Source organism: Cervus elaphus, chromosome 9 (assembly GCF_910594005.1).
Source record: "Cervus elaphus chromosome 9, mCerEla1.1, whole genome shotgun sequence".
Lineage (NCBI taxonomy): Eukaryota > Metazoa > Chordata > Mammalia > Artiodactyla > Cervidae > Cervus > Cervus elaphus.
This window is the reverse complement of record NC_057823.1, coordinates 22,119,287-22,146,427: the sequence shown is the minus strand read 5'-3', so window position 1 is coordinate 22,146,427 and position 27,141 is coordinate 22,119,287. Positions and strand designations below refer to the sequence as shown.

Genomic DNA, 27,141 nt, shown 5'->3' with positions numbered 1-27,141 from the left:
TGGCTCCTTCCTGGTGCCCAGAGAGCAGAGAACTGTTGGGGAGACGCTGTGCTGTTCGTTTGTATTTGTCCCCCTGGGTTTTTTTTTTGCCTAATTTCTGTGGTTTCCAACCCACATGAAATGACTATAAAGGGTTTTTATAATGAAAAAAAAGTCACTTTTATTGGCTTGGTTTCCTAAATAGTGGTCAAGGGCCAGTCCAGGGACAGAGGGTTTTAAAGCACAAGGTCACTGTTAGTCGCGGATGTGAACTTCGTTCTGACGGTGCCCTTGGCCCTGCAGGGCTGACGAGGGGCAGGGAGACGGGATGAGCGAGACCTTTCCCCAAATACCAGGAGGGGTGCTACAGGCTGTTTTCCTGACAACTGGAGGGTGAGGGCCTGGGAGCAGGCCTCACTGTAGACGTGGGGCGAGTGGCACCTTCATTCTGAGCTTCTCTAGACCAGGGAAAGGGGTAGTGGGGGGGGTGTGTGTGTGTGGTGTGTCTGTGTGTGTGTTGCCCATCCAAGCACCTGCACATGGCAGTTGTTTAAACACTCGTCTCTCTTGTGTGTCCTGGTGGCCCAGCCTCTCTGTCCTGGTGGATTAGAGGCTAGGGCGTGGTTCTGCTTTCTGGGCCTGGCACCCCCCCACTGGGGTTTGGTTGGACTTGAGATTGTCGTTGAGCTCGGATTCTGTGAACCACCGTTTCCAGCGTCACCCCCTCTGATGGCCATCTGGGATGAGCAACAAAGCAGGGAAGGCTTGGGAAGGTCCCACACTGGTCCCTGTGGCCTGCCTTGGCCAGCTCCCCTGGCAGACATGGTGACCCTCTGGGGACAGCTGGCACATTCGTCCGGGGCTCGGAGCACTCGATCATTTCTGAGAAGAGGGGCCATCTCTAGCCCTCTGTCAGGGAGGTGGCCAGCGGGGGCAGGGGTGCAGGTGTGATGGGCTCTGCGGTGGGGGCGCTTGACGAAGCTTGGGCTACTGGTGGTCAGCAGCTCCCCCAGCATCGCCCGGGTCCCGGGAGCAGGATCAGGGGGACTGGACCTCCGTGGCCCCACCTTCCCGTGTGCAGCCCACCTCCCAGGGTGCCTCGAGGACTAAAGGAAAGTATGGCTGGAAAGGAAGCCTGTCCAGTGGCTGCCAACCCAGCCCCTAGTCTCTGGCCTGGAGCATTTGACCAGGACCTGAACACATGTCAAGCATGTTTTGTTTTGTGGGTGGGGGTTGGCCACACCATGTAGCTTGTGGGGGCTTAGTTCCCTGTCCAGAGGTCGAACCCATACCATCAGCAGTGAAAGTCCAGAGCCCTAACTGCAGGACCTCAAGGGAAGTTGCTCGAGTACCTTCTGTCATGTGTTCCCTGGGGTCTCTCCCTTTATTCCTTCACTGGCAGCTTCTGGGCCCAGAGCCTTAGAACATCAGCTCTGGACCCCTGTGATCAGCCGTGACCAGGGGTGCTGCTGGTGGGTGGGCTGCATCAGGAGGGGACATGTACTCACCCCCCCCACCATCACCTGCACCATCTGGCCCTCAGTTGTAGCAGTTGCTTCAGCTTTGCCTTCACAAAGCCCCTTGGCCTCCCCCGAAGGTCAGCAGAGGCAGCAGGGTCAGCAGAGGTGGCGGGAGCCCGCCTGCCCTGGGACGACAGCATTCTGGTATGTTCGGGGGTGTGCGCTGTTAGCTGCTGGACGTGTGCTTTCAGAACAAGGACAGAGCTGCCTGGAGCCCAGGACGGAGGAGCAGGGCTGCCTGCTAACTGGTGGCTAGAGGACCCCACCTGGGGTGGAAGGCCCCCGGAGTTTATAAAAGATAAAAGGGCCCTGGTCGGGGTATGGAGTGGAGAGTTTTCTAGGCAGGCCCCATACCCTTTCTTGAACACTTGCTCGAGATCTTCAGGCTAAGGCCCACCACCGGGGGTCTTAGCTGCCTGGGACTCCTCGGCCAGAAGGACCAGCCGAGCTTGTGCTCAGGGAGGCAGGTACCGCCTGGTACAGACAGGCCTGGCGCCAGGTGCATGGTGTGGTGGAGCTCCAGGACCCAGAGCTTCGGGGGCTAGGAGCTGGTTCTGGGCAGGGGAGGGGTTCCTACAGCGGCTGCCCATTGGCGGGCAGGGCGAAGGGCCCCACCAGCCAGCCAAGCGGAGGGCCTTGCTGCACGCTCCGCAGCACCTGCTCCAGGCCCCGCCACGACTGCCCCACACCCTGGCGGCTCTCGGCCAGCCGCTTGACTGGCAGCTCCGCCACCGTGGCGGCTGAGGAGACCACACCATAGAGCTCACAGATGCTGTGCCGCGCCTGCTGGAGCTGCCACTGAAGCTCCGTGGGGAGGCCCTGGAGGCCGGAGGCCAGGCGGCTGTAGGCCACGTGGAGCTGCTGGACGAGGTCACAGGCCCTAGACAGAGCCCCAGTGGCCGGCACCTGTGCACAGAAGGAGTGAGGTGAGGGGCTGGAAGCAAGGGGTGGGCCTGCCAGCCCCTCACTGGTATGCACGCACCTCCCTAGCAGTGGCTTCCTCTGTTTGGCTGCTTGCATCCCCGACCGGAGCCTGCTGGGCCTCCTCGATCTAGGAAAAAAAGAGCCCAGCACAAATGTGATGGCTTCTCAGAGGGGACCCCTTCTGACACACTTAGGGTGGCCTTCCCTGACCCAGCATCTCATGTCCACTTTTCCCATGGCATGGGGGAGCGCTTTGGAGCCAGAGGGTGGCACGTGAAGAGGCAATAATCCTGGTTCCTTGTGAGGTCATCAGGCGCTCAGAGAACAGGATGGCAGCGGGACTCTGGCTCAGCGCCTCCCCACCCCCACCCTCAACATCTCCCAGAGGCCCTGGAACCAAGCTCCTCACCTTGGCTGCCTGGCTGGCTCCAGGTGCCTGTGACCTCCGCTCCTGCTAACCTCCTGTGGTGCTCTGTTCCGGCCACACTGGCCCCTTCTTGTCCCTGAGCATGTCCGGCGTGCTACTGCCCCAGGGCCTTTGCACATGCCACTCACTCAGCCTGGAATGTGCTTCCTCTGGCCGTGCTGGGGCCCCAGGCCCTCCCCATCAGATCTCTGTTTCCCTCCTCAGAGGCTATCACTGTCCAGTTATCATGAATTTCTGTGTTGATTTCCCCTCTTGGATTGGAGCTCTGTCATGACTGTTTCCTCCTTGTATTTTGGGTCCCTGGTACATAGGAACCCCCCACCCCCACTGACTAATCTTGTCATCCTGAGACCTCGGCAAGTGGACCAAATATGCACTTCAACTTGCCCTCCCCCTCCTAGCCCTTGCCCCAGCAGTCGGCTCCATCAGGGGGCTCCTGCTCATCTGCAGGTTACCCTGTCAAAGACCAGGCCATAATGTCCACCACCCACCTACCCAAGGCAATTCCAAGTGTCTCCTGCTGAAAGTCTCCAAGGCCTTAGAGGGTCTTGGCTCTCACTTCCTGTGTCTAACCTGACTGCTCTGCTCTGGAAATACATCTAGAACCCAGCTCTTCAAACCTCACTCGTCTCCCGTCTCCATTCCTGGACTCCTATGGCCTCTCCTCCCCACAGGAGCCGGAGCGATCCACCTCAATAAAGCCTCTATTGGATCAGGCCATCTTCAGTTTACAGTTCTGGGCCCTGTGGGGTGTGGAGCAGCCTCCCTCGCTCCCACCCACTCAATGCCAAGAGTCCCGCCGAGTGACCACCACTAACATCCCCAGGCTTGGCCCAGTGTTCCCTGGGGACAGGACTGCCCCGTTGAGACTCTCTGGGCTGGAGCAGTGGTCCTTAGATGTGGTTCACCACAGACCCCTGGTTGCTGATTGAAAACACAGGCACCCGAGCGCATCTTAGGGATCCTGACTCTTAACAGCTTGGCTAGATTGCTCACCACCTGAGTAGGTGGGGCTGCTCAATATTTAAGACCCGTGAGCTTGAGAACCTGGAGGTCCTCAGAGCTGGGTCTCCATCACCGTCTGCATCAACCATGGACTGGATGCCACTTAACTTACTACTGCAACAGGTCAGCCCCACCACCCACGAGGAGCTGGCATGAGTGTTGGCAGTGATGCAGGGGAGAAAGCCTGGGCCTGGGGAGTGAGTGGAGCCGGTGAGAGAGCACAACCCTGCTGGCTGGTGCCTGTCTCCACAGGGCATTCAAGTCACCTTCGAGGGACTTCCCTGGTGGTCCAGTGGTTAAGAATCTGCCTGCCAATGCAGGAGACACAGGTTCAATCCCTGACCCTGGAAGATGCCACACACCTCGGAGCAAGTAAGCCTGTGCACTACAACTAATGAGACCAGGTTCTAGAACCCGCAGGCCACAACTATTAGCCCACGTGCTGCAACTGAGCCTGTGCTCTGCAACAAGAGAAGTCACCGCAGTGGGAAGCCTGAACGCCACAACTAGAAAAAGGCTGCTTGCGGCAATAATGCCAAAATTAAAAAAAAAGTCACCCTTGATTGGGCCCCCTTTCTTGCATCACTGAACTCCACCCAGATTGCATGGGCTCCTCCTGCCCTGTTCACCCCTTTATTTTACCCTCCCTACCCCGGTCACCCTTCTGCTCCTCAGAACACACCTAGCTTGTTCTCAGGCCACTGTCTGTCCTTGTCATCCCCACTTTCCACAGGATGTGACCCAAATGGACACGCCCCAGCCCTGCTGCCCATTTCTGCCCGACTGTCGTGTTTCCTTCTCTGCAGCCTCACTGGCTACAAGTGTTGGGTCACGTGTCCATCTCCCTGCCCGGGAGGCAAGCTCCTTGAGAGTAGGTAGGCCTGTGACCTAGTGGCCGACGGGCACATACTGGGTGCTCAGTGCGTGTCCGTCCAGCCCCCAACACGAAGCTGAGGAACACGCCTGGGAAGGTGCAAGGCTCTTACCTCCCTGAAGACATCCTCAAGCTGGGCCAGCGCGTCCCGTGCCTGGAACTCACCATGCTGCAGGTGGCTGAGGGCATGCTCGAAAGCCCGCTGGCGGAAGCCGGGGGCCACGTCACCCAGACGCACAAAGTAGCTGCCCTGGTCAGCCGTGACCTCCCTCTGCCTGGGCTGGGTAGCAAACAGCTGAGCTGAAGGGGAGACGGGGTTGCTCAGTCCTCATGAGAGGCCACTTGGGCATCAGGGGTCTGGGGGTGTACAGACAACCATGGCCCTGGGATCTGGGACCAGGCTGTGCTTACCTTGTTCCTCGGCGCTCATGGGCTGGAAGAGCTCTCCCAGCTCCTCCAGCTCATTCCGGAGTGCTGCAAAGCCCTGGGCTCCCTCCTGGCCATGAGTGGTGGCCCCGGGAGCAGCATCCACCTTGCCCAGGGTGGCCTCTTGGCTGAACATGGCCTCAGCTGACAGAGGTCCATGGTCGCTGAGCTGAGCCTGAGGGGGGCTTGGGATGGTTTGTTCTCCTTCATCTGGGGCCCTGGAACTGGCAAGTCCAACTGAGGTGGCAGCCTTGGAGTCAGGTAACCTGTTTGGGATGATGCCCACCCCAGTGTGCATACCTTCTTGGGCTAGGTGCCCTACACTGCTGAGCCCAGAGGACATGGCACTTTTGGTGCCAGTCAAGATGGTCATGGTAGTGTCCATACCAGTCTGGATGGCCTCCTTGCCCACATCTGTTGCTCCAGTGATTGAAGTAGACAGAACATCTTTGGTGCCAGTCAAGATGGATGTGGTGGTGTCCACGCCAATCTGGACTGCCTCCTTGGCCACATCCATTGCTCCAGTGATTGAAGTAGACAGAACATCTTTGGTGCCAGTCAAGATGGACGTGGTGGTGTCCACGCCAATCTGGACTGCCTCCTTGGCCACATCCATTGCTCCAGTGATTGAAGTAGACAGAACATCTTTGGTGCCAGTCAAGACGGACTTGGTGGTGTCGATGCCAACCTGAATAGCCCCCTTGGCCACACCCATTGCCCCAGTGATTGAAGTAGACACGATATCTTTGGTGCCAGTCAGGACGGTCTTGGTGGTGTCCATGCCAGTCTGGACGGCCCCCTTGGCCACTCCCATGGCTCCAGTGAGCCCAGTGGACACAGTGTCTTTGGCACCAGTCAAGACAGTCTTGGTGGTATCCATGCCAGTCTGGACACCCCCCTTGGCCACACCCATTGCTCCAGTGAGTCCAGTGGACACAACATCTTTGGTGCCAGTCAAGACAGTCTTGGTGGTGTCCATGCCAGTCTGGACGGCCCCCTTGGCCACTCCCATTGCTCCACTGAGCCCAGTGGACATGGTGTCTTTGGCATCAGTCAAGACAGTCTTGGTGGTGTCCATGCCAGTCTGAACTGTGCCCTTGGCCATGTTCACTGCCCCAGTGAGCCCAGTGGACAAAACATCTTTGGTGCCAGTCAGGACAGTATTGGTGGTGTCCATGCCAGTCTGGACAGCCCCCTTGGCCACACCCATGGCTCCAGTGAGCCCAGTGGACATGGTGTCTTTGGCACCAGTTAAGACAGTTTTGGTGGTGTCCATGCCAGTCTGGACAGCCCCCTTGGCCACTCCCATGGCTCCAGTGAGTCCAGTGGACACAACATCTTTGGTGCCTGTCAAGACGGTCTTGGTGGTATCCATGCCAGTCTGGACTGTACCCTTGGCCACTCCCATTGCTCCAGTGAGCCCAGTGGACATGGTGTCTTTGGTGCCAGTCAAGACGGTCTTGGTGGTGTCCATGCCAGTCTGGACGGCCCCCTTGGCCACTCCCATTGCTCCAGTGAGCCCAGTGGACATGGTGTCTTTGGCGCCAGTCAAGACGGTCTTGGTGGTGTCCATGCCAGTCTGAACTGTGCCCTTGGCCATGTTCACTGCTCCAGTGAGTCCAGTGGACACAACATCTTTGGTGCCTGTCAGGACGGTCTTGGTGGTGTCCATGCCTGTCTGGACTGTGCCCTTGGCCATACCCATGGCTCCAGTGAGCCCAGAGGAGACAACATCTTTGGTGCCAGTCAGGACAGTCTTGGTGGTGTCCATGCCAGTCTGAACTGTGCCCTTGGCTATGTTCACTGCCCCAGTGAGCCCCGAGGAGACAACATCTTTGGTGCCAGTCAGGACGGTCTTGGTGGTGTCCATGCCAGTCTGGACGGCCCCCCTGGCCACACCCATGGCTCCAGTGAGCCCAGTGGACATGGTGTCTTTGGTGCCAGTCAAGACGGTTTTGGTGGTGTCCATGCCAGTCTGGACAGCTCCCTTGGCCACTCCCATGGCTCCAGTGAGCCCAGTGGAGACAACATCTTTGGTGCCAGTCAAGACGGTCTTGGTGGTGTCCATGCCAGTCTGAACTGTGCCCTTGGCCATGTTCACTGCTCCAGTGAGTCCAGTGGACACAACATCTTTGGTGCCTGTCAGGACAGTCTTGGTGGTGTCCATGCCTGTCTGGACTGTGCCCTTGGCCATGTTCACTGCTCCAGTGAGCCCAGAGGAGACAATATCTTTGGTGCCAGTCAAGACGGTCTTGGTGGTGTCCATGCCAGTCTGGACGGCCCCCTTGGCCACTCCCATGGCTCCAGTGAGCCCAGTGGACATGGTGTCTTTGGCACCAGTCAAGACAGTCTTGGTGGTGTCCATGCCAGTCTGGACAGCCCCCTTGGCCACTCCCATTGCTCCAGTGAGCCCAGTGGACATGGTGTCTTTGGCGCCAGTCAAGACGGTCTTGGTGGTGTCCATGCCAGTCTGAACTGTGCCCTTGGCCATGTTCACTGCTCCAGTGAGTCCAGTGGACACAACATCTTTGGTGCCTGTCAGGACGGTCTTGGTGGTGTCCATGCCTGTCTGGACTGTGCCCTTGGCCATACCCATGGCTCCAGTGAGCCCAGAGGAGACAACATCTTTGGTGCCAGTCAGGACAGTCTTGGTGGTGTCCATGCCAGTCTGGACGGCCCCCTTGGCCACACCCATGGCTCCACTGAGCCCAGTGGACATGGTGTCTTTGGCGCCAGTCAGGACAGTCTTGGTGGTGTCCATGCCAGTCTGGACGGCCCCCTTGGCCATACCCATTGCTCCAGTGAGTCCAGTGGACACAACATCTTTGGTGCCAGTCAAGACAGTCTTGGTTGTGTCCATACCAGTCTGGACTGTACCCTTGGCCATACCCATTGCTCCAGTGAGCCCAGTGGACACAGTGTCTTTGGCACCAGTCAAGACGGTCTTGGTGGTGTCCATGCCAGTCTGGACGGCCCCCTTGGCCATACCCATTGCTCCAGTGAGCCCAGTGGACACAACGTCTTTGGTGCCAGTCAAGACGGTCTTGGTGGTGTCCATGCCAGTCTGGACAGCCCCCTTGGCCACTCCCATGGCTCCAGTGAGCCCAGTGGAGACAACATCTTTGGTGCCTGTCAAGACGGTCTTGGTGGTATCCATGCCAGTCTGGACTGTACCCTTGGCCATACCCATTGCTCCAGTGAGCCCAGTGGACATGGTGTCTTTGGCGCCAGTCAAGACGGTCTTGGTGGTGTCCATGCCAGTCTGGACAGCCCCCTTGGCCATACCCATTGCTCCAGTGAGTCCAGTGGACACAACATCTTTGGTGCCTGTCAAGACGGTCTTGGTGGTGTCCATGCCAGTCTGGACAGCCCCCTTGGCCATACCCATGGCTCCAGTGAGCCCAGTGGACATGGTGTCTTTGGTGCCTGTCAGGACGGTTTTGGTGGTGTCCATGCCTGTCTGGACTGTGCCCTTGGCCATGTTCACTGCCCCCGTGAGCCCAGTGGACACGGTGTCTTTGGCGCCAGTCAGGACAGTCTTGGTGGTGTCCATGCCAGTCTGGACGGCCCCCTTGGCCACTCCCATGGCTCCAGTGAGCCCAGTGGACACAACATCTTTGGTGCCTGTTACTACTGTCTTGGTGGTGTCTATACCGGTCTGTAGGGCCCCTTTGGCCACACCCACTGCCCCAGTTGCCCCACTGGCCACAGCATCCTTGGTGACTGTCAGCGTGGATTGGGTCATCCCCAGGCCTCCCTGGACCACACCTTTAGCCGTGTCCACGATGCTAGCCATCCCTGTGGAGAGAGCATCCTTGGTCCTGGCCATCTGGGAGGACACCAGGTCCTTTGCCCCGGAGATCATCTGATGAGGCAAGAGACTTGTGATGAAGCAGAGAGTTGAAAGACACCTCTCCTCCCCACCCCAGATCTCCTCCTCCCCCCAATCCTTGATATACCCTGGGGAGTGGGGCCTGCTCCCTGGAGACCCAGCCAGCTCACCTCTCACCCCGACATACCGCCTACCTTGGCTCCCAGGACACAGTCCATCAAGCCTCATCACAGAGCCACATGGTGCCCAGATGTGGTAGACCCTGACTGTTGACAGCTATGCCCCAGCACCCTCTTTGCCCAATATCCCTTAGCCTGGGCTCAGCAAGTCTTAGAATTACATGTTCTGTTCATCTTGCCTAATCTCAGTTTATATCAAATTTTGAGCCTGGTGTCCCCATCACAGGGAGAAATTTGAGGTGACCAAATGCTCGTTAACATGAATATATTCAAGTAAAAGAAGGGGATCCACATTTAGAAAAGTGATAACTGGGGATTTCCCTTGTGGTCCAGTGGCTAAGACTCCACACTCCCGATGCAGATGGCCCAGGTTTGATCCCTGATCAGGGAACTAGATCCCCCATGCTATAACAAAGATCAAAGACCCCTCGTGCAGCAACTAAGACCTGGTGCAGCCAAATAAATATTATTTTTTAAAGTAATAACCAGAAAAGTACAGGGCCAAATATTAGGTCTGAGCCATAGGAACCAAGTTGATAGCTTGGTATGTCATTTTTTAAAAATTTATTTATTTTTGACTATGCTGGGTCTTTGTCGCTGAGTGGGTTTTTCTCTAGTTGTGGCAAGTGGAGGCTACATTCTAGTTGTGGTGTGGGCTTCTCATTGCAGTGGCTTCTCTTGTTGTGAAGCACGGCCTTTAAAGCACAGGCTCAGTAATTATGGAGTACGGGCTCAGTTGCTCCAAAGCATGTGGGATCTTCCCAAATCAGGGATTGAATCCGAGTCTCCTGCATTGGCAGGCAGATTCTTTGCTACTGAGCCATCAGGGAAACCTGGTAGCACAGGGCAGTTTCTTCTAGTTCTTCCAAACTGCTGAAGGGCTGTGATGGCCTCAAGATGGCTTACCACTCAGCTTCAACCAGGAGTGTGCTGTTTCCAATTCAGGTGTTCCTAAACCCAAGTGATCCTGCCCCAGTGATCCTAACACTGGGCAGTGTCTTGGGACATCTGTGGTAGTCATGACTTCAGAGAGAGTATGCTCCTGGCATCGAGTGGGTGGGTGTCAAGAATGCTGCTAAACATCCCACAATGCCCAGGACAGCTCCCCACAGAGGATGATCTGACTCTGAATTGGCCATAATAGTGAAGTTGAGAAGCCCTGAAATAAATCTCACCACCTGCCCTTCTGCCCAACATCACCTCAAGTGGGTACCTTGCCTGCAGAGACCTGGGTTCAAATCCCAGCTCTCTCCCGTACTTGCTGTGTGACCTCAGGCAAGCCACACCCCCTCTCTGAGCCTCATCTGGGAAATGGTGATTAAGACAGCACCTCCTTCAAAGACTGGTTAAAAAAAGGAGTCAAGGTCCCTGACCAACTTTGCAGGTAGCAGATGCTCCATTAATGCAAGTGAAGAGGGATGGAGAGGGAGGAGTGGAAAAATGGGTAGAGGGGCCCTAAACTGCCAGAGTCTGTTTTAATTTGGGCCAGAGGGCAAACCAAGCAGTACTTTGCCCTCCGAGGAGCTCAGATATGGCCAAGCTGAGGGCAGACGGGAGTCAAAGAAGACTCTAGAGTGGGGTGAGTGCTGAGCAGAAGGGTTGGATTGGAGCTCTGCCACCCTGCTGTGGCCCTCAGTGGTCTTACATCAGCCACTCTGCTTGCCCTGACCTTGGGGACAGGGTTACATGGGCGGTTCCCATTCATCCAGGAACAAGGGTGGATGCAGCGTTGGCCATTGTTCAGCTTCTGACTGCCCAAGGTTCACATCCCAAGCTACCTCATCTTCCTGTGTGACTTTTGGCAAATGGCTTGGCTTCTTTGTGCTTCAGCTTTTATGTGGGGTACCATTGCTCCCTTCCTGTTGCGGTGGGGAGGATTAACTATCAAACAGCATGTGTAAAGCACTTAGCCCAGAGCCTGACATGTGGTGAGTGCATTACCACTGTTTTGGTCATATTGTGCTAGGTACAGAACCAGGGTGAGAGTTGGTGGGGAGTGGGGGGTCTGTAGACCGGATGGTGCCAGGGAGTACTGCACCCATCTCACAGATGCAGAAATAGAGGCTCCAAGGGGAAGACTGGCCTGTCACTCCACAGCGGTACACACAGGGGTGTCTGCTTTTTTCTTGGCCTATGACAACCCTCCAGATGGCAGGAACTGAAACATCCAGGGAAGAGGTACCCCAGAGGGAGGCAAGGCCATCAGACCAGGCTCTGCTAGCCCCTCTCACCTTGTCTGAAGGCAGCAGCGTCTTCTCTAACCCCCTGGCCGTCTGCTCCGGGTCAGTGGGCGCTGGGGGGACAAGAGCCAGTGAGGCAACCCAGGGAGGGACGCAGGCTAGCATCAGCCACCCTAGAGCCCATTGCACAATCAGCGGGCACAGCCCGAAAGGTCAGGAATGTCCCAGCTGCCCTGCCGGGGACAACAGAAGGTGACATCCATGGCCATGGGCCTAGCTCAGTCACTGGCTTCACCGGGGGCTCCCTCAACCCCCAGGATTGGCTTCCTGGCACAGGGGTTCCCTAGAGTTCTCTCTGATGGGGTCCTAGGTGCTGAATGCCCATCAAGGAGGGGGGGCGGCCGCAGGGAAAGGAGTTGGGGCCCTGCCTTGCCGCGCCTGACTACAGCTGGCAGCTGCCTGCCCAGCCTGGATATACAGAGCAGAAATCAGCTGCTTGGGGCTCTGCGCCCAGAGCTGCCACCTCAGCCTGCACTCCCCTGCTCCAGCCCCTCTTCAGGCTCTGGGGCTAGGGCCACCCCAAGCACTCTGGCTGAGCAACTGGAGGCTGTGTGATCCCAGGGAAGCTGCTGTTCCCCTCTGAAACCGGGATCAAAATCTCAGATGAGCTTAGACCTGTGGAACGCCCACGGTACATCAGAAATGGGGTGATGGAAGGCGGAGGGGGCGTTGAGAACATGGGAGCATGGCTGTGTCCGTGCCCCTATTCTGGCTGACTTGTGCCCCCTCTGGTCATTTGTATTGATGCCTTGAGTCCCCACCTGGCACTAAATGAGCATGCCAGCCTCACAGGGTCTTTTGAGGTGACACAGGCACATAAGAAGCACCCGCAAGGTCGGCAGAAGTCCCTTCTGGCGTCCACCTCCTGTGCCCCCACCTCGTCCATGGAACTGTCCACTCACCCTGAGCCTGGGGCTGGGTGGCCTCCTCAGCTGGAGCGCCTGCAGTCTCGGCAGCTGGCTGGGCCTCTCTTGCTGAGCTGTGGGCGTTGGCCACCAGGTTCCGGGCAGCACTGAAGCCAGGCAGGGACCCAAAGAAGCTGCCCAGGGTCTACATGGGGTGGGGGGTGTGTGAGCAGAGCCAGGTGTGGTGGGGCGGGGCAAGGGGCACATCAGACAGCCCTGGGTTCCCAGACCGCCCCGGACCCTTGCTCCTGGGTGACCTCAGGAAAGTGTCCCAACCACTCAGCCTCAGTTTCCTCACCTGAGCAATGGGCAGGTTCAGTCTACCTCCCGGGGACAGAGGAAATAATCCTCTGGGTCTCTAAAGACCTTTTCCTTTCAGGGTCCACATCTTACAGATGGGGAAACTGAGGCTCAGAGAGGGGCCGAGACTGGCCCAAGGTCACACAGCAGGGGAAGAACTGAGGTTTGAGTGCATCCTTCCACCCCTCACCCTCCAGCTGGGGACCAGATGGAAGACTGGCCTGGTAGCTCTCAGAGCCCTCCCAACCGACCCCGGAAGCCCCTTCAGACCCCAGGACTATGGAGGTCACCTCCCTAAGGTTCCGGGGGCTTCTCAGGGCCCAGCTGGGGTCGTCCCCTCCCACGCCTGCCCTCACCTTGCCCTTGGGTTTGGGGGGATCCTGGCCTCCGTCTCGAGCAGACATGGTTACCCTCTAGGCAGCTGGAAGGAGGTAGAGATGGGGGAGGGGCGTGAATGGGGGCTCCCGGGCTTCCTGCCCGACACCCATAACCCCAAGCAGTCCCCCAGCTCCTGCCCAGAGGCCGGCCTCACCCTGGCATTGCTCACCTGGACCGTGTGGAGGTCCCTTGGAGTGACAGGTGGTGTAGCCGGCAGCTGGGCTCTCAGCTCCCAGGCCTTATAGGGTCTGGGGTGGTGCGGGCCTGGCTGGCTGAGGCAGGCAGCCAGTGGGCTGGGGGAGGGCTCTGGGTGGTCACGTGACTGCCCGCCTGCCCGACCGGCCCAGTGTGGGCCCAGCGCCCAGCACCTTTCCCCCGCTCCCAGCGCCCGGCAGCCTCTGCCCACAGCACCTGCCCCCACCAGGCTGAGTGATTCACGGGTCGTCCCATACCCTCAAGGCACAGCCTGCTTAACCTCTGGGCCTCTGGTGTCCGCCTGGGTGATGGGCGTGTTCCAGTTGCTTTGCGGGGCTACCTTGCCTTGGCCAGTTACTGTCTGTGTGCTTCAGCTGCCCCTCCAGACACCTCACCAGGGCCCACAAGGTCTTGCTTCCTCCCTCTTTCCCCCTCTCTCATCACGCTTCAACCACACAGGCCTCCTCTCTGTTCCTCCAGATTGCTAGGCCTGGTCCTGCTCCAGGACCTTTGCACCTGCTATTATTCCTTCTGCTTGCAGCATCTTCCCCAGACACCCCCATGGCTTCCTCCCTCACATCCACCGGGCCTGTCTTTTGTTCCCTGCAACAGGATGGCACCCAGAACACAGGTGGCACTCAAGAAATGTTTGGCTAAATGGGCCAACTCAGAGGGTGGTTGTGAACATGAAATGAGGTCACGCATGTAACCTATTGATCCCAGTGTCTGGTATGTAGCAGGTGTTCAACAGACATCAGCTTAGCATTGTCCAGGGAGAAAGAGAGGAGCAGGGTCTGTCTGGGGCAGGGAGGGGATGTGTCACTCTCCAGAAAGGACTTCCCTTGAGAAAGGGCCTAAATACAGACCCAGACAGGGCACCAACTGAACTGGGGGATACCCTAAGAGTGAGATCTGGGCCTGGTGGGCTTGGGTCAACCCAGGGTGGCTTCCTGGAAAAGGCATCCTGTGCCTGAGGCTGTAGAGCTGGGAATTGGCAGAGACAGGATTTGAACCCAGACCTGCAGGTTGTCTGTGAAGGGGGTGGGTGGGTAGGCAAGCAGAGAAATGATGGCCAAGCCCCCTTTGAACGCCCCTGTCTGCCCCTGGGACAGGGATCCCAGCTGTGTGCTGGTGGGGGTGGGGGGACAGACCCAGTTGGTGGCTCTGGGCACTAAGCTGGGAGGAGGGAGGGTCTAGCCACTGGGCCTGATGACCCCTGGGTTGTTTCCTTGGAGCCATCACTGTGTTTGCCAAACAGCTGGGGAGCAAAACAAGGGCATCTCCCAAACTGTCTCCCCTCCCCAGCCAATGCTTCCCAAAGGTGGCAGGGAAGCGGGGGTGGGAAACCCAGGGTGAGCCCCTCCCTCTCCCCACAGGGCTGCTGCAATGCAGCAAATGGGGAGCAACCCAGCAAAAATAACAAAAATGATCATAAACACTGAGTCAGATCCCGTCCCTCCTCTGCCCACAGCCCTCCTCCCCACCTCCCTGGGGGTAAAAACCCAAGTGTACCCCACCTCCCACAAGACTGCACCAACTCCTGCCCTATCCCCTGCCCCCTGTCTCTCCCCCTCCTCACTCTGCTCCACACAAGCCTCCTCACTGCTCCTCCAGGACACCAGGCACAGTCCTGCCCCAGGGCCTTTGCACAGGCATGAGCACTGCTGCCTTACTCCTATTTTCATACCCATTTCACAGAGGAGAAAACTGAACTTCAGAGAGGCTCACTCGCTGACCCATCCGTTTGTAAGCAAGGCGGGGACTCAGCCCCAGGGCCTTCACTGCTGCTCCCTTCCCCCAGATTCGAGGACTTACCTCAGGCTCTTTCTCTCCCTTCAGTTCTAGTCAAACTGATGCCCCATAGCCAAGGCTCTGCCACACGCTCTTTCCATGTATCATTCTGCTCATTCTCACTGAGCCTGGCCCTCCAGGAGCCCCAGCCTCTCAGGGAAAGAGAAGCCAAGGCTGCCTGTGGTTTATATCCAGATAGAAAGGACTTGGAGCTCCAAAAAGGTGGGCTATGGAGGGTTGGAGACATCCCACAGGAGTCGAGTCAGGGAAGGCTTCCTGGAGGAGGTGGCACTGGGGCTGGGCTTGAGGATGGATCAGATGTAGCCAAGAGAAAGATGGGAGGGTGGGAAGGTGTTCCAGGCACAGCCTGAACAACGGCCCTGAAGTGGGGAGATGTGCACAGCTCCTTGGGACCACAGCAGTGTCTGAGTCGTCCCAAGGATGAAACCGAAGTCCTCAAATGCCTGAGGACTGAAGGCATTTGAGGGAGTGAAGAGTGAGGAGTGAAGATAGTTGGTCTGACGGCAACAGGGATGTTCCTGAGCAGTGGCAGGGAGGTGAATCTAGCTGGTGCAAATTGGCTGGGACTCCCACAGTCACCCCTGGGCCAGATCCCAGGGAAGCCAGGGGCCACCCTGACCTTACCACATAAGACTGTGGTTTCCCAACACCCTGAGCTGCCTCAGGGCCAGCCAAAAATGCGGTCAGAGGACAGGAGGGCCCCCATGAGACTGGCCTGTGGCCCTTGCCCTGCCTCTGTCTCCCCCATCCTGACCGGTGCAGCCAGAGAAGCCACAGGGAGATGGGCATAGGAGCGGCTGCACCCTCTGATCCCTCCTCCTCTTGATCCTGCTCCTTGTAGTTTCCCAGACATTCATTTATATTAAAGTGTGAATGACTTCCATTCCAGGAAGCAACATCTGAATGCTTCACCCAGGTGGGTGGGGCACTCTCAGTGGAACTCCAGGCAGGAGGTCAAGCTCGTCAGGGTGGCATCATTCCTTTCAAGTCTCGAACCCCGGCTCATGCGATATGGTTGCACACCTCCGAAGCCCCCAGCATCCCACCACTGAGACCCACATCGGCTGGAACAGAGGGCACTGGCCTCTGGACAACACCAATACTCTTTATTCTGGAGAGTAAATGCCAAATGGCTAAGCAAGTGGGGGCAGCAGGTCCAGCTGAGGACCCCTCAGTCCGAGATGGAAAAGCTGGGGGAGGAAAAGGACACTCACTCACTTTTCAAAGCTCCAGACAGAAGCATGTGCCTCTGCTTCTATCACATGGGCAAAACATGTGATCCTCTGGGGAGTTTTGATCAGCTTCTTAGGGTGGAGCAATGGGGACCACAGCCAGTGAAACCAGCTTGGGGCTAGTCAGCCTGAGTTACGTTCAAGTCCTCATATGGGAAAGACTAGGGGCGATCTGACATCAGTGACTTCAGTCTAGGATTCGGAGTTCGGTCCCCAACTCCACGCAAGAGCCAAGACCAAGGCTTCGGCTAGTAGTGCTGACGCATGGCCGCTAGGGGGAAGCAGGGCTCTCGGGGTGCAGGATGGCCTCCAGCTGCCTATGCGGTTCCATCGAGTCAAAAGTCCAGCTCAGGCATCAGAGTGTGCTTGGGGCGGCTGGGGGGCTCAGATTCCTCCTCGGGAATGTTCCCCGAGAGGACTGTTCCCTCCCCGTGCTGGGCCTGCCAGGCTCTCTGCTGGGCTGGCCAGTCCAGGTGCGCCCAGCGGGGGTCAGGCCCCCCGATGACTTCGTCCACCAGGGCCTCCAGGTCAGGCGGGGGTTCGGGCCGCTCCACGAGGATGGGTGCGAAGGGCCCCACCAGCCAGGGCAGGGGCACGGCCTGTACCACCAGCTCCAGCAGCTCGTCCACGCACGCGTGGGCCCGGGCCATGCTGCCCCGGCCCTCGGCCAACACGGCCGCTGGCAAGTCTCCGAAGCGGCGGGCGTCGGCAAAGGCTACCTGCAGGGCGTCCACGCTGCGCCGCACCTCGGCCACTTTCTCCTGGGCGCTGGGGGGCAGGCCCCGCACGCTGGTCTCCAGCGCGTCCACGGTACTCTGCAGCTCCCGCATCAGGCTGCGGGACAGCACCAGGGTCTCCAGCTCTGCCTGTGGGTGGCGTGGGTGGGAATGGGTGGGAGCAGAGGGCCGGGTCCTCGGTGTCACGGATGGACCCCTGCCGGGACCCCCATCTGCCTCAGTTTCCCTGCAGACACTCCAACCAGCTGTCAGCTGACCTCAGCACTTGATTGGAACCTGGCAGCCTTGGACCTACCCAGAGCCCACTCCCTTCCCTCCCCTCCTCCTCCCATCCCCCACCCATCTCCCACACCATCCTACCTGGCTGTGGCGCCTCCGGCCGTTCTCTAGGGGGCGCTGGCTCCAGTCCTCCCACAGCTCATGCACCTTCCCCGGGCTGGCCGGGGTGATGGGGGTCACTCCGCACTGCATGCGGTGGATCTGTGCGAACCAGGACCATGATAATCAGAGCTGGAGGGGCTGGAGAGTTGGGGGAACCAGGACCCCAGTCCTGGATCTGGCCTCAAAAAGCACTAGATGCAAACCTTCATGGCCTGCTGATCCAGCTTGGCTGACCCATCTAGTCTCTTCCCTGACCTTAGCCAAAACCTGTGACCTGAGGTTCCCCTGAAGCTCAGACTCACTGCCGGCCCTCTGCCCAGGCTGGTATCTCAGGTACACTCTCCCCGCCACCCATCTCCCCATCAGTTCATACCAGTTCATTGTAAATGTCACCTCCTCCAAGAAGCCTTCCCACCCCCCAAGCCTGGTTGGACCCCTCCTCTGGGTCTCACAGCATCCAGCATGCTCTCCTGTCATGACCCTTGACCCCTACTGGACTGTGAATGTCCTGGTTGGGGGAGGGGGGTCACTGTACCTTTAGTTCACAGGACAGGGCAGGTATGAGATGATTAACAGAAATAAACTGCGGTCCATCCATACAACAGAACACAGTCTACCCTCCATATTCGTAGGTCCTGCATCTGTGGATTCAGGGTTGCTTGAACCCACAGATGCAGAACCGGGGGATGCAGAGGGCAAACCGTACTAGGCCACTTTACAGAAGTGATTTGAGCATCTGTGGATTTTGGTATCCGTGGCAGATGGTCCTGGAATAAATCTCTCACAGATTCTAAGGGATGAATGTATTATGTCACCTTAAAGAGGAAGGAAGTGCTGACAGGCTAAAACAGGGCTGAACCTTGAGGACATTCAGTCAGTTCAATCACTCAGTCGTGTCAGACTCTTTGCAACCCCATAGACTGCAGCATGCCAGGCTTCCCTGTCCATCACCAACTCCTGGAGCTTGCTCAAACATGTCCATCAAGTCGGTGATGCCATCCAACCATCTCATCTTCTGTCATCCCTTTCTCCTCCTGCCTTCAATCTTTCCCAACATCAGGGTCTTTTCCAATGAGTCAGTTCTTCGCATCAGGTGGCCCAAGTATTGGAGCTTTAGCTTCAACATCAGACTTTCCAATGAATATTCAGGAATGATTTCCTTTAGGATTAACTGGTTTGATCTCCTTGCTGTCCAGGGACTCTCCAAGAGTCTTCTCCAACACCACAGTTCAAAAGCATCAATTCTTCGGCGCTCAGCATTCTTTATGGCCCAGCTCTCATATATATACATGACTATTGGAAAAACCATAGCTTTGATTATATGGATCTTTGTTGGCAAAGTAATATCTCTGCTTTTTGATATGCTGTCTAGGTTAGTCATAGCTTTTTTTCCATGGAGCAAGCATATTTTAATTTCATGGCTGCAGTCACCATCTGCCATTTTTGGAGCCCAAGAAAATAGTCTGTCACTGTTTCCATTGTTTCCCCTCTATTTGCCATGAAGTGATGGGACTGGCTGCCATGATCTTGGTATTCTGAATGCTGAATTTTAAGCCAGCTTTTTCACTCCTCTCTTTCACTTTCATCAAGAGGCTCTGTAGTTCCTCTTCGCTTTCTGCCATAAGGGTGGTGTCATCTACATATCTGAGATTATTGATATTTCTCCCAGCAATCTTGATTCCAGCTTGTGCTTCATCCAGCCTGCATTTTGCATGATGTACTCTGCTACTAGGGGCTTCCCTAATAGCTCAGTTGGTAAAGAATATCCACCTGCAATGCAGGAGACCTCAGTTTGATTCCTGAGTTGGGAAGATCCACTGGAGAAGAGATAGGCTACCCACTCTAGTATTCTTGGGCTTCCCCAATGGCTCATCTGGTGAAGAATCTGCCTGCAAAATGGGATACCTGTATTCAGTCCCTGGGTTGGGAAGATCCCCTGGCGAAGGGAACAGCTACCTACTCCAGTATTCTGGCCTGGAGAATTCCATGGACTGTATAGTCCATGGGATCACAAAGAGTTGGACACGACTGAGTGACTTTCATTTTCACTTCACTCTGCATATAAGTTAAGTAAGCAGGGTGACAATATACAGCCTTGATGTACTCCTTTCCCAGTTTTGAATGAGTCCATTGTTCCATATCCGGTTCTAACTGTTGCTTCTTGACCTGCATACAGACGTCTCAGGGAGGCAGGTAAGGTGGTCTGGTATTCCCATCTCTTGAAGAATTTTCCACAGTTTGTTGTGATCCACATAGTCAAAGGCTTTAGCGTAGTCAATAAAGCAGATGTTTTTCTGGAATTCTCTTGCTTTTTCTATGACCCAACAGATGTTGGCAATTTGATCTCTGGTTCCTCTGACTTTTCTAAATCCAGTTTGACCATCTGGAAGTTCTCTGTTCATGTACTGTTGAAGCCTAGCTTGAAGAATTTTCAGCATTCCTTTGCTAGCACGTGAGATGAGTGCAATTGTGCAGTAGTTTGAACATTCTTTGGCATTGCCTTTCTTTGGGATTGGAATGAAAACTGACCTTTTCCAGTCCTGTGGCCACTGCTGAGTTTTCCAAATTTGCTGGCATATTGAGTGCAGCACTTTCATAGCATCATCTTTTAGGATGTGAAATAGCTCAGCTGGAATTCCATCACCTCCACTAGCTTTGTTTGTAGTGATGCTTCCTAAGACCCACTTGACTTCACATTCCAGGATGTCTGGCTCTGGGTGAGTGATCACACTATCGTGGTTATCTGCCTCATGATCTTTTTTGTATAGTTCTTTTGTGTATTGTTGCCACCTCTTCTTAATATCTTCCAATTCTGTTAGGTCCATACCATTTCTTTCCTTTATTGTGTTCATCTTTGCATGAAATTTTCCCATGGTATCTCTAACTTCCTTGAAGATATCCCTAGTCTTTCCCAGTCTATTGTTGAGGACGTTATGTGCAATGAAACTGGCCGACTCCGGTGCTCACAGGTGCCCTCTGGTGGCTACTTAAGGAAGGACAGACTGTGGGATCCAGGATGGGCAACCGGGATCAGGCCTGCACCCAGGTGGAGGAAGAGGAGGATGAGTGAGGGTTTAGGGTAGACTTTGAAGGCAGAGTTAACAGTACTGATGTGTCGGATGTGGGAGAGGAGGTGGAGAAGAGGGGAGTTGAGGGTGATTCCCAGGTTTTGGCTTGAGCCCTTATTAGGACAGGGTTGCCATCAATTGAGCTGAGAAGGATGCAGGAGGAGCAGGTTGGGGGCATCTGAACCTATCAAGCCCAGAGAACATGTTCCTCTGGAGAGGGAAGGATGCACAATGAGGGGAGAAGCTGGGTTATGAACTCGAGAAAGTCTGGGGAAGATTGGGGTTGGTGATGAGAGAGCCTGAGGTACCTTCATCACTTTTTCCATCTACCCTGAAAAGTAAAAATGAAAGTCACTGAGTCGTTTCTGACTCTTCGCATCGCCGAGGACTGTAGCCCGCCAGGCTCCTCTGTACTCTGTCCATGGAATTCTCCAGGCAAGAAAACTAGAGTGGGTAGCCATTCCCTTCACCAGGGGAATCTTCCCAACCCAGGGATCGAACTAAAATCTCTTACATATCCTGCATTGGCAGGTGGGTTCTTTATCACCAGCGGCACCTGGGAAGCCTTCCACCTACCTTAACCACCTGTAAATTCCAACTCCTACTTCCCCTCCTCCACAAAGCCCCTCCGAACCTCTCCAGGCTTAGCCTCCGAGCCCCACCTTAGCCTCCAGCCCCGGGTCCCTCCTCTGCCCCAGCCCTGCACATACATGCTTCCGCCTCCACCTTCAGACCAGGCACTCAGTCCACGCGTGCTGGCCCGCATCACAGGGTCGGGGAGGCGAGCCAAGAGCTCTCACCAGCTCCAGGGTCTCCTGCAGCTGGGCCAGCGTGTCCTGGGCATGGTGTTTCTTCTGCCTCAGTTTCCCCAGAGAGTGCTCATACGCCAGGTGGCGGAGCCGCGTGGACAGGGAACCCAGGCGCACGAAGTAACCCTGATGTTTCCGCTGCTCTTCCACCGAGCCCACTTCCGGGCCCTCAGCCTCCGCCGCCAGCGCCGCTGGAGGACAGAGGAGGCGGGGAGTCAGGGTGGCCTCGCCCTCTGCCCCTGGGTGGATTAGCGGCCAGGGCACGGGGGTGGGGGGAGGTGGGGACTCGCAAATTTAGAGTTCCCTTCTACAATATCAACTCATTCGACCATCCCCAAACCCTACGATGTAGCCACGATTATTAGTTCTATTTACAGACGAGGAAAACCAAGGAACAGAGAGGTGGAGTCCCACAGTGTACAAGAGGCTGACCTGGGATTCGAACCGAGGCAACCAGAACTACTCAACTTGAATACTAGGTCTCTTTACCTCGGTTTTCCTCATCTGTAAATGGAGCTAATAACAGTAAAGAATTGATTACGAGTGCGTGGCACACAATAGGTGCTTCAAAAATGCCTCACAGGGACTTCCTTGGTGGTTCAGTGGTTAAGATCCCGCGCTTCCATTGCAGGGGGGTTCCATCCACGGTGGGGGAACTAGGATCCCGTATGCTGCGCCCCATGGCCAAAACATAAAGTAAAATTTAAAAATAATGCCTCACAGCCTTTCTGCCAAGGAGGGAACACGCCCCATATACCTCAAGTGCTATGAAGCAGGCCTGAGAAGTCAGATTGTCTCCAGGGCCGGAAGACAAGATGTAGAACCTTGGAGAATGGTGGGGTTTAAGGAAACCACGTAAAGGGTAGGATGCTATTCAACCCAAGTTTTTTTTTTTTTTTTTTTTGAAGGCATACCAGAAATCAGGTTTTGTAGGGCAAAAATCTGATTTTTTTTTTTTTTTTGTCATAGCACACAGCATGTGGGATCTCATCTCCCTGATCTGGGATCAAATCTGAGCCCCCTGCATTGGAAAGCAGAGTCTTAACCACTGGACCCCTGGGGAAGTCACCAAAATATGATTTTAATTTTTATGTATATTTATTTCTTTGGCTGCCTTGGGTCTTAGTTGCATCATGCGGGCTCAGCTGCCCTGAGGCATGTGGGATCTTAGTCCCTGACCAGGGATCAAACCTGCATCCCCTGCATTGCAAGGCAGATTCTTAACCACTGGACCACCAGGGGAAGTCCCCAGAAATCTGATTTTTAAATGAATGAGATGAATTAAACCATTTTAAGGGCACTGCATAGGACAGATACTGCAACATGGGGTGCCACGGTCTGGAGGGCCACCAGTTTGAGACTGTGGCCCTCCAGTCTGTCAGTCCAGTCCACTCTTGAGGGTCTGGGCAGTCAGATTTCTACTAGGATGTGGGCCAGGAGCCATGGAAGTGGACTGGAACCCTGTGTTCCCTGCTGATCTGCTGTGTGGCCTTGGATGAGTCTGCGACCTCTCTGATCTGTAGCCTCTAGAGGTGGGCCCTGGGCAGGAGGATTCAGGCGCGAATGGGGAGGCTGCTGGTCTTACCGAGCTCCTCCTCAGTCATGGGCAGGAAGTGGTCCACCAGCTCCTCTGACTTTTCCAGCACGACATCCATGGCGTGGCTCATGGATCGCTTCAGCTCCACACTCCAGCGGCGGCCCTGCCGGGCCAGGCCCACCATGCCTGTCACGCCGCTGGACACCACACCCTTGGCCGAGGTCACCACCTGGCAGGAGGGGTCAAGCTCCAGGTGCTGTCAGCCTTGGTCTCCCTTCCCTTGCCCCCAGCTCCGGCGGGCTGTGAGGCAAGGACCCCTGGCCCCTGACTGCCTCTGGGCCACTATTTCCCCCTCTTTATGATTTTTCTTTTTCTTTTCTTTATGTGGACCATTTTAAAAGTCTTTATTGAATGTGGTATAGTATTGCTTCTGTTTATGGTTTGGTTTTTTGGTCAGGAGGCACGTGGGATCTCAGCTCCCCAACCCGGGATCGATCCCATACCCCCTGCATTGGAAGGAGAAGTCTTAACCACTGGGCCACCAGGGAAGTCCCACCCCTTTTATAAAATGGGGGAAAATCAGGTCTGTTTCTCATGGGGTTGTTGAAGGGAGGCTTAGCACCAGCTGGCACATATTAAGTGCTCAGTAAACATGGGTGTCTAATTGACATCTAATTTTCATCTGGCTGGTGTTATCTCAAATTGACTGAAGCCTGACTGGGTCCTGGCCCAGGTATTGAGGTTGGGTCTGGGAGGAGGCTGCATTTCTCACTCCCACCTCCACTGCCCCCACATAGGTTCCCACATGATCTGGCAGTGCTGGGGGGTTACCGTCTCTGAAGGATGCTGGAGAAAGGGCAGTTTCTCTTCCAGCTTGTCCAGGCCCCTGCAGGCAAGATCATTCACTGTGGCCACTGGAGACAGAGAGGCAGGGAGTGAGAATTGGGGAGATGTCAAGGGAACTAGGGACACTCAGAGAGTCATGGACAGAGGGGATGCTGGGGGACAGGCAGAAAAAAAGAGATAGAGACACACACAGGGGGAAAGAGATAGGGAGCGGGGCACCTGGCTGGTCCCCTGCAAGGGGCTGGGGACCCTGAGGCTGTGGGTGGGCCACCAGGCGGGACCCTGCCTCTCTGCCCTTCCCGCCTCAGCCCTGCCATCAGTGCTGCCAGCACCAAAGTGACTCCTCACCCATGTGCAACTCAGACACCTCAGCAAGCAGGTTCAAGATCACACAAGCCAGCTGAGAAGAAGGGAGGGTGCGGCCCTGGGTTGGGACCCTCAGGTGATCCCCTTCCTCAGTCAGATGTAAGACCAGGGATCTCTCTGCCCCCCACCACACCCCTGGATTGGACCCCTGAGGTGGTTGCAGGCTCAGGATGGGTGGGGGCAGGGACAGAGGGGCAGACAGGGGAGGGAGATCGGACAGCAGAGGGACCCAAGGCACATCAGGCTAGTCAAAGGGAGGAGGACAGTGAGACAGACAAATGGGAACCAAAGGGGTGGACACATAAACAGCTAAGAGCAGGTAGCCAGACGATCAAACTACAGAGGGACAAATAAGAGGGGAACAGAGGGGAAGATGGGAAACAAACAGGGGGGAAGATGGTGCAGGCAAAAGGACCCAGCAAGGGTGATGCAGGTCGGGGAGACAGAATTTAGGCTACACTGTGCAGCAGGACTTCCCTGGGGAAGTCCAATGGTTAAGACTCCATCCCTCCATTGCAGGGGGCACAAGTTTGATCCCTGGTCAGGGAACTAAGACCTCATGTGATGAGGGGCGTGGCCAAAAAGAAAAAAAGACTGCAGAGGCACATTCAACTCAGGGGGTTCCTTGTAGTGGAGCGTGAGAGGGCAGGGCAGTGGGAAAACCACAGGACCCAGGACACTAGCCAGGGGAACTCACGCTGGGGCTGCAGGTGGCTGAGCAGTGGCTGGGCATGGTCCAGGGCTCGGGTGGTCAGGTCACACACGCAGTGCTCAGCCAGGCGGCAGGCGGAGCCCAGCAGCGGGTGTCTGTCCTTGGCGGCGCTGTAAGCCTCGGAGACAGCAGTGCACGTGGCCCTGATCAGGGGAAGGGCAGCCACGCGCTGCACCACGCTCTGCAGGAAGGAGTGGCATCAGAGGGGTCCCAGGTGGAGGTGGGGGGCTCAGCCACCAGCTGGAAAGCCCGATCTGGGCCAGGATGAGGAGGAGAGGAAGTGTATTGAGCGCAGCTGCTTGCAGGCAATGGAGACCCTCATGGAGGTGTTTAGGGCTCTGGTTCTCAACAGCAGACACACAGCAGAACTAGTTCTGAAGGAATTGGTCTGCTCCAGAAGTCTGGCAGGCTACAGTCCATGGTGTCACAAAAAGTTGGACACAACTGAACACACGTGCGCATGCGTGCACACACACACACACACACACACACACACAAAGGGCATAGCCTCTGGACCATCTGAGTTCAGTTCTGGTTCCGACGCTTCCGAGCTGTATGAACTTGGGCAACTATGTGAACTGCTCTGTGCCTCAGTCTCCTTATCTGTGAAATGGGCTTCTAGGGCTGTGAAGGGGATTCAAGGAGTCATTGTATATGAAGTGCTTGAACCAGTGAATGATGCAGACTGTATGCTGTGATTGATGCTGTTATTGTTGTTGTTATTGTTTTGTTGAGAGTGCCATGATGGTGGACACAGAAACAGAGAGATGCAGGCAGAGACCCAGAGATGGCAGAGGGAGAGGGTTGAGCAGAGGCCAGGTAAGCTGGTTGGGAGTGTCTGGAGAGACTCTCCTCCCTGGGCCTCATTTTGCCCCTCTGGGAAATGGGTAGAATGGGCCTCCCCCAGCCATGGTCCAAAATGCCCTAAGAGTAAGGTGCTCAAAGCAAGGGGGGTGACCCAGTCTGAAACTGTTCCCTGAGGGGGCTGTCCCCCTACCCTCTCCTGAGCCAAGCTCTGTGGGAGACACAGCCCCTCACCTGCTGATCCTGCTCCCACAAGCTGGGTCCGGGGGCCTGAGCCGCTTCGTCTTCTGACATGCCTGCTGCAAACAGGGTCACCCTGGGGGGTAGGACAGAGTGACAGGCCTTTGCACACCAGCCCTCCCAGCCCCCGCCCAGGCCCTGGGTTCTGTCTGGCTAGGCTTGGTGACCCAGGCAAGTCTTGTCTCCTCTTGGGGTCTCAGTTTCCTCACCTGCAAGATGAGAAAATGATAATACCTACCTCAGAGCATCCTGGGCAGGGACAATGCATGCACAAGGCACTGCACACAGTAGGTGCGTACTTCCCAGGTGACTCAGATGGTAGAGGATCTGCCACAATTCAGGAGACCTGCTGGGTCGGGAAGGTCCCCTGGAGAAGGGAATGGCTACCCACTCCAGCAGTCGTGCCTGGAGAATTCCACGGACAGAGGAGCCTGGCGGGCTTTTGCAAAGAGTCGGACACGACTGAGCGACTAACACTTTCACTTCAGAAAACCTCTGGCGGGATGGGGGCATGGTAGTGATTCAAAGCATGGGCTCTGGGGGGAGAGATACCTAAGATCGAGTCCTTCCTGCCATTACCTGCTGTGTGACTTTGGGCAAATGCCTTCACCTGTGTGGGCTGCTTTCTCCTCTGCAAAGTGAGGGAGATCCCTGTTACCCCCAGCCCAGGGATGGAATCGTGCAAGCAGCCCCCAGCAGGGATGCAGGTGGAGTGGGAGCCACAGAATACCAGTAAACTCACAGTCCAGTCTGACACACAGGGAAACTGAGGCACACAACAGGTCCATGCTGGGCCCAAGGTCACTCAGCTAAGTAGACTCAGAGAGAGAGTTCGACCTCAGACTCCCTGCCTGCAGTTCTTCCCCTGTCCCCACCCCTGCGCCCTTAGAACCCTATTCCTCGCCCAAAAGGGAGGGTCCTGAGCTTTTGCCAAGTGGGACAAGGGTCTCAGCCACCTGCTGCGGCCTATCACATCCCACCTCTTACCAAGCCGCGGGACTCTAGCCCGTCCACCCACCCACTGGGGCCCCCGGGGACCTGCAGGGCGGTCCTGGACGCCGCCCGCGCGGCACTCACCTGGGCGCGTTCAGCCTCGGCCCCCAGGTTCCGCCACAGACCCTAGACTCGGACTCCAGTCTCCGCCCCCAGTCTGCCCCGCCCGCCTTATAGCGACTTGGGGGCAGGGCCGCGGGGGACTGACCAATGGAGAGAGGCCGTGTGGGGGCGTGCCCGGGGCGGGGCTCCAGGCCCCCAGCTCTATGCAGGGGCTCCCAGAGCGCCCCACAGTTGTCGTAGCAACTTGGGGGTGCTGACTACACAAGAATTGAGCTACTTTCCTTGGCCCTCACTGCTGTTGTTCCAGAGACGGTGGAGGGCCATCACAGCCCCCCAACCTCTTCACCCAGTAATCTT

General features: G+C 56.4%; 2 protein-coding genes across 6 annotated transcripts; both read right to left on the bottom strand.

Annotated features, from left to right (window-relative positions):
• Positions 1–134: 134 nt before the first annotated feature.
• PLIN4 (perilipin 4) lies at positions 135–13,288 on the bottom strand. Of its 2 annotated transcripts, XM_043911911.1 has the most exons (9): positions 13,159–13,288; positions 12,968–13,032; positions 12,309–12,456; positions 11,398–11,459; positions 7,493–9,020; positions 5,141–7,294; positions 4,842–5,029; positions 2,482–2,550; positions 135–2,405 (listed from the first exon to the last, which is right to left on the bottom strand). In XM_043911911.1, the coding sequence occupies exons 2-9, from the start codon at positions 13,013–13,015 to the stop codon at positions 2,073–2,075; spliced, it is 4,530 nt and encodes a 1,509-aa protein (XP_043767846.1). In that variant the 5' UTR covers positions 13,016–13,032; positions 13,159–13,288; the 3' UTR covers positions 135–2,072. The 2 variants fall into 2 exon arrangements, with proteins under 2 accessions (XP_043767846.1, XP_043767845.1); XM_043911910.1 differs by having other exon boundaries at positions 5,141–9,020.
• Positions 13,289–16,080: 2,792 nt separating this feature from the next.
• PLIN5 (perilipin 5) lies at positions 16,081–26,888 on the bottom strand. Of its 4 annotated transcripts, XM_043911907.1 has the most exons (9): positions 26,806–26,868; positions 26,308–26,359; positions 25,723–25,804; positions 24,670–24,865; positions 23,592–23,674; positions 22,809–22,989; positions 21,215–21,414; positions 17,326–17,445; positions 16,081–17,094 (listed from the first exon to the last, which is right to left on the bottom strand). In XM_043911907.1, the coding sequence occupies exons 3-9, from the start codon at positions 25,780–25,782 to the stop codon at positions 16,564–16,566; spliced, it is 1,371 nt and encodes a 456-aa protein (XP_043767842.1). In that variant the 5' UTR covers positions 25,783–25,804; positions 26,308–26,359; positions 26,806–26,868; the 3' UTR covers positions 16,081–16,563. The 4 variants fall into 4 exon arrangements, with proteins under 4 accessions (XP_043767842.1, XP_043767841.1, XP_043767840.1 ...); XM_043911906.1 differs by lacking the exon at positions 26,308–26,359 and having other exon boundaries at positions 25,723–25,937; positions 26,806–26,888; XM_043911905.1 differs by lacking the exon at positions 26,308–26,359 and having other exon boundaries at positions 26,806–26,879.
• Between the last annotated feature and the right edge of the window lie 253 nt (positions 26,889–27,141).

Coding starts and splice junctions, on each gene's coding strand:
- PLIN4 (XM_043911910.1), bottom strand. CDS start 13,015: ATGTCTGCTCGAGACGGAGGCCAGGATCCCCCCAAACCCAAGGGCAAG. Junction 11,460..12,308: donor CACCCAGCCCCAGGCTCAGG/GTGAGTGGACAG, acceptor TTGTCCCCCCAG/CGCCCACTGACCCGGAGCAG. Junction 9,021..11,397: donor CGCTGCTGCCTTCAGACAAG/GTGAGAGGGGCT, acceptor TTGCCTCATCAG/ATGATCTCCGGGGCAAAGGA.
- PLIN5 (XM_043911906.1), bottom strand. CDS start 25,782: ATGTCAGAAGACGAAGCGGCTCAGGCCCCCGGACCCAGCTTGTGGGAG. Junction 21,415..22,808: donor CATGACTGAGGAGGAGCTCG/GTAAGACCAGCA, acceptor TCTGTCCTCCAG/CGGCGCTGGCGGCGGAGGCT. Junction 17,095..17,325: donor GCCGGAGGCGCCACAGCCAG/GTAGGATGGTGT, acceptor CGCCACCCACAG/GCAGAGCTGGAGACCCTGGT.